At 59.6% G+C, this 11,061-nt stretch overlaps 1 protein-coding gene across 2 annotated transcripts in view; it reads left to right on the plus strand.

The window, feature by feature from the left end:
• Positions 1-10,573, plus strand: part of PRDM16 (PR/SET domain 16) — a 283,417-nt gene extending 272,844 nt beyond the window's left edge. Inside the window, exons 12-17 of one of the 2 annotated variants that reach the window (XM_054175854.1) lie at positions 225-302; positions 4,864-5,033; positions 5,534-5,708; positions 6,335-6,565; positions 7,897-8,071; positions 10,299-10,573. In XM_054175854.1, the coding sequence (XP_054031829.1) occupies positions 225-302; positions 4,864-5,033; positions 5,534-5,708; positions 6,335-6,565; positions 7,897-8,071; positions 10,299-10,433 (964 nt within the window). In that variant the 3' untranslated portion in view covers positions 10,434-10,573. Of the gene's footprint in view, positions 1-224; positions 303-4,863; positions 5,034-5,533; positions 5,709-6,331; positions 6,566-7,896; positions 8,072-10,298 lie in introns of both variants that reach the window. The other variant, XM_054175853.1, reaches the window with a different exon arrangement.
• The last annotated feature ends 488 nt before the right edge of the window (positions 10,574-11,061 follow it).

Consider the following 11,061-nt stretch of genomic DNA (forward strand, 5'->3'; position numbering starts at 1 on the left):
CAGGGGCTGGTGGCTTGAACTCAGGTTTTGTGCATTGAGGGTGGAGAAACCCCGGCCCAGGTTGGACAGAGAGGTGGCAGAACCCTTGGCTCAGGTGAAGAGGGCTCTGAGCAGCCTGATGTGGTTGAAGGTGCTGGACTGGATGACCTCTGGGGGTCCCTTGCCAGCCAAAGCCTGGTGCTGTGCTGGGCATGCACTGATGGTTCCTTGGCTTCCCCCTGCAGGTACTGTGGTAAGATCTTCCCACGCTCGGCAAACCTGACCCGGCATCTGCGGACCCACACCGGAGAGCAGCCCTACAGGTGAGGCTGGGCCCCCTCCCAGCCCCTAACCCTCCTTCAGCACAGGGGGAGGTGTGCTCCAGAGAGCTGTGCCAGCCTCACCCACCACCCCCCCAGCCCTGCTGTGATTCATAGCCCTGCCTGTGGTGTGTGCCAGCCACAGCTCCTCAGGCTTGGCAGCCCCCGGGCAGACACTTGGCTTATATTTAGCTGTGTGCTGGCAAAGCAGAGCTCTGCTTTGCAGTGCTGCTTCACACTCACAGCAGCCATTCATCTCAAGGGCAGCTGAAGGTGCTGAATGGCTCTGAAATTCAGGCTGGTTTGAAGGCCTTGCCAGGGTGTTAGCTGCTGGGTCTGGATGGATTTGCTTTCTTTCCCCCCTCCCTGCCTTGATGCACAGCTGAGGTGTCTGGAGTAGGGGATCAACCAAGAGGGGAAGAGAAGGAGAGCCTTGTGCCCTATCAGCTTGGGAACCTGGGCTGGGGGGGTCCTACCTTAAATGCTGGGGTTTGAGAGGGGTGAGCAGTGAGGGGCAGTTCCCACCCTGCTAGGGCAGAAGCCTTGAGTTATTATTTTCTGCCAGTTGTGGCCAGGGTGACCTGAGGCTTCTGCTTGGTTTTGCCTTCTGGCTGTGCTAAAAGGCTCACTGCAGGGAGTGGAGCTGCAGCCACCCATGCTGGGGCTCCTCCTGAAATTCTGCATGGGCTGAAGCTGAGTAAAACAGGAGAGGAAATCTGCCTGAGTCCCCCTCTGGGGCTGGGTGTGTGAAGGGGGGACCAAGGGGGGAAGGATTCCCCCCCCCAGTATTTGTCTCTTTATGTCTTGCAGTCAGTGACCAAATGGGGGAGGGGGGGAAAATAAATCAGCTTGGGTTGGTTTCTTGTTAGAACCAGGTCCTTGCCTGAGCAGAAGAGAATGAATGATGAATGGAGAGCTCCCTGAAACCCCAGCTCTGTGGCTCTTGTGCTCTCTCAGGCAATGGAAACCACCCAGGTTTGGGTGCTGGTGGCAGGGGTTGTCTTGCACACAACAGCCACAAGCTCACAGCTAAGAGGGAGGAGAGAAAGGACAACAAACCAACCAAACCCAAAGCCTAACCCCCAGCCCAACAAATGTATGAGCAGCAGAAGGCCAACTTCTGTGCAGCTCTTCTCTCCCACACTTGAATCCCTGCTTCACACAGAGTTGCTTTGCCTTTCCCTGCCTTTTTTTTCCCCCCAGCATCCCTGAGTGTAGACATGAGGTAAATCAAAACTCCAGGGCAGACACTGGGATGGATTTTGGAGCCTTTCCCCATGCTGTTATTTGATCTGCTCTGAATGAGGGCTGTGTGTTGCCTGCACCCCCTCCTCTCCTTGCTCCCCACATTGTGAGCTCACTTTGCTTCCCAAAGCAAAAAAGGAGGAGGAGGAACCTTGCAACTGACCAAAGGTTAGGAAAAGAAAGATGCATTTGAGCTGCTCTTGTCCCAGCCAGGGGCCATCTGTGTGCTTGGGGGGGGTGGTGCAGCAGAGGTTGGACTTGTGGGCAATGCTGCATCCCAGTGACGCTCCTGAGAGCTGGTGCTGCCCTGCCAGGGGAGCTCAATGGTCTCTGATGTGCTGCTGCCCTTGCAGGGAGCTGAGAGCCCCCAGCTCTTGCAGCAAGGATTGCTTTGAAGCCTTTGGTTTGTGTTCAAGGATGCAGGTAAAAGGCTGACTTGGATCACAGAGCGTCAGGGGCTGGAAGGGACCTCAAGAGATCATCCAGTCCAACCCCCAGGGTTTCACTGATGTCTTGCTTGGAACTTTGCTTGGGGTTGTTGGAAGTGGAGCAAAAAGTTCAGATTGGATGTGAGGAAGAAGTTGTTCCCCAGGAGGGTGGTGAGAGCCTCATCCCTGGAGGTGTTTGCAGCCAGGCTGGAGGTGGCTGTGAGCAGCCTGATGCAGTGTGAGGTGTCCCTGGCCATGGCAGGGGGCTTGGGACTGGATGAGCCCTGAGGTCCCTTCCAGCCCTGACAGTTCTGTGACTCCAAGTGGTTTGTGTTGGGCTTTGTTGCAGCCCATGCCCACAGGCTTGGTGACACCCAAGTCTGCACTCAAATGTTCCTAAAGCCCCTCCAGCTGTATCCTGCCAGGTAGCTGAGCCCTCCTGGCTGCCTGCTGCTCCCCAGAGCTCCCCAGCTCCAGCTCTGGCTCCTTCTCAGCCACCCTTCCCTCCCACTTGCTGTTTTTCCAGCCCAGTGGTGTGTCACTGGAAGCTGATAAGGAGGAACCTTCCTGGCCTCCTCTCGGGGTGTTTACAAAGCAAATACTGCTTCTCTGGAGTTTTATTCTCCTGCCTCTCTGTTCACCCCTTCCCTGACTTGAAGCTGGTTCCTCTCTCTGGGCCATTTATTTAGATTAAGCCCAGCAGAGATCCAAGCAGTGACCCCTCAGGGACCACAAATAACGAGCGGTGTCTCCCTCGCCCCTCTGCTCCCAGCCTCCTGCCCTCTGCTTTCTATTTTTCTAACAAGCTCTTTATCCTTCCTCCATCCCCTACCCTGGATCCACATAGCTCATGCTTAGGGCCAGGCCCTGTCAAAGGCAACTGTTCAAAGACTTCCTGAACATCTAAATAAATGGAGGTGCAGGAGGCCAGGCTGCTCCTGCCCCGCACGCAGCTGCCGCTTTGAAGTCGCTGGGGCTGCTCCTGGCAGTGATGCAGGGGAGCCCTGGCTGGGTACCCCGGGCAGCCCTGATGCCCCAGCTGTGCCCTGCACTAGCTGAGACCTGGCTGGGTACCCAGGGCAGCCCTGATGCCCCAGCTGTGCCCTGCACTAGCTGAGACCTGGCTGGGTACCCCGGGCAGCCCTGATGCCCCAGCTGTGCCCTGCACTAGCTGAGACCTGGCTGGGTACCCTGGGCAGCCCTGATGCCCCCAGCTGTGCCCTGCACTTGGAGAGCCCAAAGAGAGGAGAGTTTGGCTTTTGAAGGGCATGGAGCTGGTGAGGACAGGCAGGGAGTGCAAGCCTTGGGCAGCAGGGGTGAGGAGGGGGCTGCTGATCCAGCAGCAGAACCAAGCTGGGCAGAAGGGTTTCTGGAAGTCCTGTGGACACCCAGGGGTGCCAGAGCTGGGCAGCTCCTGAGAGCAGCTTCCCTGGTGGCCAGCAGGGAGGAGGGGAGCAGGGGCTGGCAATCTGTGTGTGCTGAGCTCTCCATCTCCACCCTGTGCCTGCTCTTGCTGACCTTCCAATCCCACCTTGCTTGCTTTTCTTGTTAGAGTTGTGGTTGCAGGGAAAAATGAGAGAGAAAAGCTCCTGAAGGCTGAGAGAGCTCCAAGGTTCCCCTTGCCTCCTGGGTGAACCATCACAGAGGTTCATTATGAGCAGCAGCTTTGCTCTCTTTGGGTTGCTTTGGCAGTGGGAAGTTGGGAGGTGGATGTGGAATCCATAAACGTTCAGCAAGAGAGAGTGGCTCAGAAATGGATCTCTGCTCCCTCCAACAGCCACTGCTTGCCCCAGCCCCAGGGCAGGCCCAGCTGTGGCACAGCTGGAAGCTGGGGCTGGGTCTCACACTCTCACCACCTTCCTGCCTCTGACCCTGGTGTGCTGGGAGGGAAGCACCACCCTGGCCTCGGTGGCAAGGCAAACCCAGTGCCACAGCTGGGTGGCACAGGCACAAGAGAGGCTCTGGTGCCCTCTTTGTGCCATGAGCAGATGGAACCCCTCAGATGTGCCCACAGGCAGCAGGTCTCCGTCTCAAATCCCAGCTCAGCTCAGTGGGACAAGCTTAGCCCCGGGGGAGAGGGGCACAGGGCAGCTCTGTGGCCCTGGTCTGCAACGCTGAGGCTTAGGAACAGGTTTGGGTTTGTCCCACCAGGGTCCAGCGTGGGCAGAGCTCTCGGGGGGGGAGGAGAGGATTCCATTCCTCCTGGGCTGTGGAGGGAAGGCCGTGGGGAAGGCAGCTCCGTGGAGGTGCAAACGATGCATTTAGAGGGAGCTGCAATGAGGGACTCGGGGGCACCGAGCTGGGTTTTGCGTAGCTGTCGCCCTGAACCTCTCCACGGTGGCTCGAAGCTGCCCTCTTCAGTCCGCCAGCCGCCTCCCTGCCTGCTCCGGCAGCGGTTTGGAGCTGAGGCACAGCAGGGTCGGGCTGGAGCTGAGGAAGTTGTCCTTCAGTGTGAGGGTGGCACAGGCTGCCCGGGGGGGCTGTGGCTGCCTCCTCCCTGGGGGTGTCCAAGGCCAGGCTGAGCAGCTGAGCCTAGCTGAGCTGTCCCTGCCCGTGGTGGGGAGGTTGGAGGAGGAGGGCTCTGAGGTCCCTTCCAACCTGAGCCACCCTGTGAGTAATTTCTCCTTTCTTGTTTTCCCCTTTCCTGCCTGGAAAGGTAATTATTTTGTTCCAGGCCCTTATTTGTTTGGACTGCTCACTTCTTAATTAATCCTGATCCTTTCCTTGTGCTCCTTGAGCCACCATCATCTGAGCTGTGCCTGGGATGATGAATGCCTCCTGCCTCCCAGCTCCTCAGCTCACCCAAGATTGATGGAGCAAGGTTTTCTGCCTTTCTGCCAGCCAGGTTTCCCTCCCTCATCGATTTCTTTCCCTCTCCCTCTGTTCTGCAGGTGTAAGTACTGTGACAGGTCCTTCAGCATCTCCTCCAACCTGCAGCGGCACGTCAGGAACATCCACAACAAGGAGAAGCCATTCAAGTGCCACCTCTGCAACAGATGCTTTGGGCAGCAGACCAACCTGGACAGGCACCTGAAGAAACATGAGCATGAGAATGTGCCAGGTGGGCAAGGGCAGGGCTGTGGGCAAGGGCAGGGCTGGGAGCTTGGCCTGGGAGAGGTCACCACAGGCTGCTCTCTCCGGCCCCCGGGAAGCCACCTCCAATACTGTGTCCCCGGCGGCCCCGGCAGGAGGAGGACACAGAGCTGCTGGAGTGGGGCCAGAGGAGGCCACAAAGATGAGCCCAGGGCTGCAGCACCTCTGCTGTGAGGGAGCTGGGGGTGTTCAGCCTGGAGAGGAGACTCCAGGGGGGGCCTCAGAGCTGCCTTCCAACAGCTGAAGGGATCCTACAGGAAGGCTGCAGAGGGACTTTGCATGAGGGTGTCTGGAGACCAAGGGGCACAGGGGCTCAGGCCTGGCTGGCAGGAGCTTCCTTTGGGCAGCTTTGCCCCCTGAGGTGGCTCTGGGCTCCTGGTGTGTAGTGAGAGGATTCCTGCCTTTAGCTTTCCTCCTAGCAAGAGCTTTGGCACCAGCTGACTGTTGCCCTCTGTTCCTCTCCCACAGTGAGCCAGCACTCTGGAGTCATCACAAACCACCTTGGGACCAGTGCCTCCTCCCCGACCTCGGAATCAGACAACCATGCACTTTTAGATGAAAAAGAGGACTCCTACTTCTCTGAAATCAGAAACTTTATTGCAAACAGCGAGCTGAACCAAGCAGCAGCTCTAGCAGAGAAAAGGTAGCCCAGCAAGCACCAAGCCTGGTGGGGAGGTGTGGGCAAGGTGGTGCAAAGGCTGCTCAGGCTCTGTCCTGCCCCTGCCTGAAAACCCTCAGCAGAGAGCAATGGCAAAGTTTGGAAGGAAAATGCATCCAGCTCCCAGCTCTGGTGGGCAGGGGGCTCAGAGGGACCTAGCCTAGGAGAGCTGACCTGGGGAGCCAGCAAGGCCTTGGGGATGTGGCTGTGGGGATGAGAGCAGCCACAGAGCAGGCTTCAGGAGCAGCTGCAGGCGCAGGCTGGCTGCTGCCCTGGGCTGCAGTGCAGCAGCTGAGGGATAGCAAAGGTGTTTTGAGAGATGGAAGCCCAGCACTGAACTCCAGACCCAGCAAGAGCCCAGCTGGGGGGCTGGGGTGTGCTGGCTGTGCCTGCTGGTCCTTAGGGCTCTGTGAAGCTGTGTTTGAAGCGTTGGGAAGAGGCTGCTTTGCTTGTTCCTCCCTGGGTTTGTGTCCATCCCTCTGGCTCTGCCTTCATCCCTGGGCTCTGGAGTCACCCAGGCCTTGCACTCAGCGAAGAGCCAGGGCTCAGCCAGCTGGCAGCTTGGCTTTGTAACTCTGTCTTTCTTCTCCCCCCTTGCCCACCCCCAGCAGGCCAGAAATCCAGGACCTGGACGGCAGCTCCCAGTGCCACGGGCTGGCCAACGAGAAAGCAGAGGAGGTGGACGACGAGGACGAAGAACTGGAAGAGGAAGATGATGACAGCCTGACAGGGAAGTCCCAGGATGAAACAGCATCACCCACTGCAGAACCCCGGGGGGCATTTGAGGATGAGGAGGATGAGGAGCCCACATCTCTCACCATGAGCTTTGACCACAGCCGGAGGTGAGCTGGGCCAGCCCCGCCGGGAGGTGCCAGGGGGCTGGGCCGTGCCCCTGCGGCGGTGCTGGCTCATGGGGGCTGTTGTTTTGGTTTCCAAGCCATGTCTCACACCTCCCCTTTGATTTGAGCATTCACCTGAGGGCTTCCATCCTCACCTTGGGGAGGGGGGAGACACGAAACAAGTGGACTGCAAGGAGAGCCTTGGTTCGATGGCCACGGTGGTGCCAGGCTGAAGCTCGCACTCGAGCAGCTTAGAGGAGGTTCCCAACCCAAGCAATTTGTGATCCCCCAAGGGGCAGATCCAAGGAGTTTGTGTCAGGAGAGCAGTGGAGCCCAGCACAGCAGACAGCAGTGTCAGGTACCTCGGATGATGTCTTTCTCTGCAAAGCACTGCTCAGGGCAAGGAAGGGACACCTGTGTGCCAGCCCTGCTGGCCTGCTCTGCACATCCGAGTGGCAACTGAACGGTGCTGGCTTCAGGTGGAGCTCTCAGAGCTCTGGGGGAAAGCAAAGCTGCTGCTTTATTTCATGGTCCAAGGTCAGGGAATGTCCAAGAGAGCTTCAGAGCCGCAGTTTGTGGCCCACAGTGCAGCCTTGGCTTCCTTTTTGCCTCGGTTTCCCAACTGGTAGAAGTCACAACAGTCTGTGATGCAAAGCAGCATCTTCCCTGCTTTCAGTGCATCACTGCTGCCAGTGCAGCCCAGCAGCAGCACAGCAGGCCTGGATCTCCAGGCAGGGACCTGAAGGGGGCTGCAGGAAAGCTGAGGAGGGACTTTTGATAAGGGCTGGCAGTGGCAGGATGAGAGGGAATGGCTTTGAGCTGGAGAGGGCAGATTGAGGCTGGAGATGAGGAAGAAATTCTTGCCAGTGAGGGTAGGGAGACTCTGGCACAGGCTGCCCAGGGAGGCTGTGGCTGCCTCCTGCCTGGAGCTGTTCAAGGCCAGGCTGGATCTGGGCTGGTGGGAGCTGCCCCTGCCCACGGCAGGGGGTTGGAGCTGGATGACCTCTAAGGTCCCTTCCAGCCCATTCCATGACCCAGGAGAGGCCAGCACCTGGACATCTCCCCAGAGCAGAGCAGGGTGAAGCAGCCCTGGTGGGTGCCAACAGTGCCCAGCACCGCCCCTGTGTGTGCCTGGCCCTGCTCTCCACTTCTTCGCTCCCCGCATTCGGTGTCGTCTTGCTGTCTGTCTGTCTGTCAGTTCACGCATGTGGCTCGTGGGCCCCCACCTCCATGGTCTGTGCATGCAGGCACCGGGTTGGCAGCACAGCTTGGCTGAGCTGTGGCCAGTGGGAGCAGCTAACAACAGGTGCCCCTTCCCCTGCTCCCTGGTACAGGTGTGGTGAGGAGCACGCAGCCGGCCTGTTAGCTTTGGAGCAGCTGCCGCGGTGTGGGAAGGGGCTGGACCTGCGCAGAGCAGCCGAGGAAGCATTTGAAGTTAAAGATGTGTTTAATGCCACCTTAGACTCTGAGGCAATAAAACAGACTCTGTACAGGCAGGCTAAAAACCAGGTGGGTATCTGACCAACCTTCTCTCTAGCTTGCCAGCAGCTGGCCTCTAGCTGAGGGCTCCGCTCCCCCTGCGGCCGGCAGGGACGCCGGCTGGCAGGTGGGGATGGTGTGGGAGCTGTGCGCGGTGCCTGCGCTGGAAGAGAGGAGCAGCAGAGGGGCAGCAGTTGGAGGGCAGCAGGGGAATGTCTCCTGGAGCCCTGGCAGCGAGGAGGTGCTGCCTGGAAGGGTGGAGGCCTGGGTCTGGGCTGCTCTGGCTGGAAAAGCTTTTGTGACTCTTCCTCCCCTGCGCTTTGGGAAGGGTCTTCTCTTGGCACACACCAAGGAAGTGGAGGTTTGGTCTGCAAAGCGGCGCCCAGCTCCTTGGGCTGGGCCACAAAAGGTGTGATAGACAAAAGCATTCCCAGGAGTTGCAGTCCAGAGACTCTAGAGACCTTCTCCCTGACCCCTGAAAGCCACAGGATGGAATCCTGCCCTGGGGGCTAGAGCAGGGCACCCCCGGCCAGGAGCCTCAGCGTGGCCCCTCAGCAGCTCCTGGAGGGCTGGGGCAGCCCCATTTGTGCTCTCTGCTTTCGTTAAGCCAGAGCAGTCTGGTGGCAGCAGCTCAGCTCTTGCTGCCTGCAGGGGACTCCCACAGGAGAGGGGTTCAGTGAGGTGGCATCACGTGGGCTGGGGCCAGCTCAGCCCTCCATGGGTCCAGCTGTTGCCTTGGAGTCTCCTCCTAGCCTAAAGCAGCAGAGTTTGCCATGAGGTCTGTCTGGCATGTCCAGCACAGCAGGGGCTCGCTGCAGCTGCCAAGCAGGGTGTGGATTCTGCTTCAGCATCCCCTAGAGCTGGGGAGATTCTTGTCCTCCTCCTGCCTGGGGGCTAGGGCTGGAGCTGGGGAAGGTCTGCTTGGAGACAGGACTCATCCTTCTGGGCCAGACTAACCTGAGCACAAAGCACCTGCCTGCCTCTGTCCTGCTCTCTGTCCTGTTACTAACCCTCCAGATGTGCTGACTCTGTAGGACCAGCTTGCTCTGCAGCATCTGCACTGCCAGCTCCAGCCTGGGCTGCAGTGGGGAGGGGGGAGCAATCTGGGGGCTTCTTAATTAGTTGTACAGCGTGTGAGGTGCAGGACAGGTGACACTCACACCACAACTTGTAACCTAAATAGTCTGAGCCAGCTCCTGTGCAGGAATGGAGAGCTGCAGGCAGAGCACAGCACTCCATGGGGGTCTCCTCAGCACCTCCAGCACTCAGCATGTCCAGGGCAGAGCCAAGCTGCTCCTCTGCCAGCTCCAGAGCAGCCATGTGTGGGCTTGGCAAGGGCATCTGGCTCCCAGCTGTGCACAGGAGAGGCTGAAGCTGGATGACCAGGTCCTAGTGTCCCCACTGCAGTGCTGTTCCCAAGGCTCCTGTTGTGCATCCTGCGTTGTCCTGGTGTCCTGAATGATCCCTGGTCTCTGTCTGTTGTCCTGCCAAGGGTTGTGTGTGGGGCACAGGGAGGGCTCCCCGGGCACAGCCCCACTGCAGAGCAGGAGCACACACTGCAGCAGCTGACGTGCAGTGGGGAGGGTTGGGACCATGTCCTCCTCCTTCAGCTCCAGCCTGGGAGGTTCACAGCACTCCTGTGGGCTGTGGGAGGACACAGAGGTGTGAGACAAGTCTTGGAGGAGGGAGAGCACCTAGGAGCCAAGGAGCAAGGTGGTCACAGAGGAAACAGAAACCCTGAGGCTTTTTCTCAGCAGGTGCTTTCACCATTCCCCTGCAGCAAGCCCGGCACCAGTGACACCAGTGGCTCCAGTAGCACACCAGTGGCTCCAGTGACACAAATACCAGTGGCACCAATAAGACCAGTGGCACCAATGCCAGTGGCACCAATGCCAGTGGCACCAGTGGCACCACCAAGCATTTTGTGGCTGTGGCCCCACACAGCCCTGGGCAGGTTTCTGCAGGCCCCGTTGGGGTCATGCCAAGCAGTGAGGCTGCAGCCTGTGGGTTTGTGCCCAAGTGCAGAGCTGGCCCAGGAGGGCTTTGCCCCTACAAAAGCCATCAGAGTCCTCCCCTGACTCTGTGGCAGGCTGGGGGCGCCGGGGCCATCGGCGTCACCCTGCCGTGCGCCGTCGAGCCCTGGGGGCGCCTTCTGAGCCCCGGGCAGAGGGAGCCGGCCGGCCCACGAGTGCTGTGGGGGGAGGGGGTGCTGCCTGTGCGCTCACAGCTGCCCTCTGCCTTGCTCTCCCCCCTGCAGGCTTATGCCATGATGCTGTCCCTGTCCGAGAACGCTCCCCTCCGCGCGGCCGCCCCGAGCTCGCTGGGGGCTTGGTTGGACGTGGCAGGAGCAGCCTCAGAGTCGGGGCCCTTTCACCCCATCAACCACCTCTGAGAGGTCACCACGGCACTGGCCAGAGCCCGAGCGAGGAGGAGGAGGTGGTGCTGCAACTGCCCTAGCAACAACCCCAGCAAGCAGAAGATGGATGAGAGGGCCTCAGGGAGCCGTCTGGACTTCTGGCTGAGCAGGAGACCTGCCCCATCCCACCCCCCCGCCCCCCTGCCCTGCATCTCTGGCCACCCAGAGTTCTTCATTCCTAATTTATCAGAAGGAACCTCTCCCAAACTGGATAAAAACCCCAAGGCAGCCCTGGGATGCCCCAGCCTGCAGGACCAGCTCCAGCGAGGTGTGGACTGCAGCAGTGCAATCAGCCCCCGGCCCCCCTCCCCGTACAGACCAGTACCACTGAGCCAGCGCCGCCTGAGGAGGAAGGGGAGCCTGGAACCACGTGGAGAGAGCCAGCTGGGACCTGCCCCTGGTGCCATTCTGACCTAGGCACTGGAGTTCTACCAGGGAAGGGCAAATTCAACTCCTTTAACTGACCCCAACCCCCCGGAAGGATCTGAAGCCCTCTGCTCCCCCAGGGTCCCTCCCTGCCCCTGCTGCCCAACCAAACCCACCGGCACCACCCAAAGCTGCTGGGACCCCAGGCCACAGCACACCGTGGGCAGTGTCCTGCTCG

The sequence above is a fragment of the Dryobates pubescens genome, chromosome 33 (genome assembly GCF_014839835.1).
Source record: "Dryobates pubescens isolate bDryPub1 chromosome 33, bDryPub1.pri, whole genome shotgun sequence".
NCBI classification, from domain to species: domain Eukaryota; kingdom Metazoa; phylum Chordata; class Aves; order Piciformes; family Picidae; genus Dryobates; species Dryobates pubescens.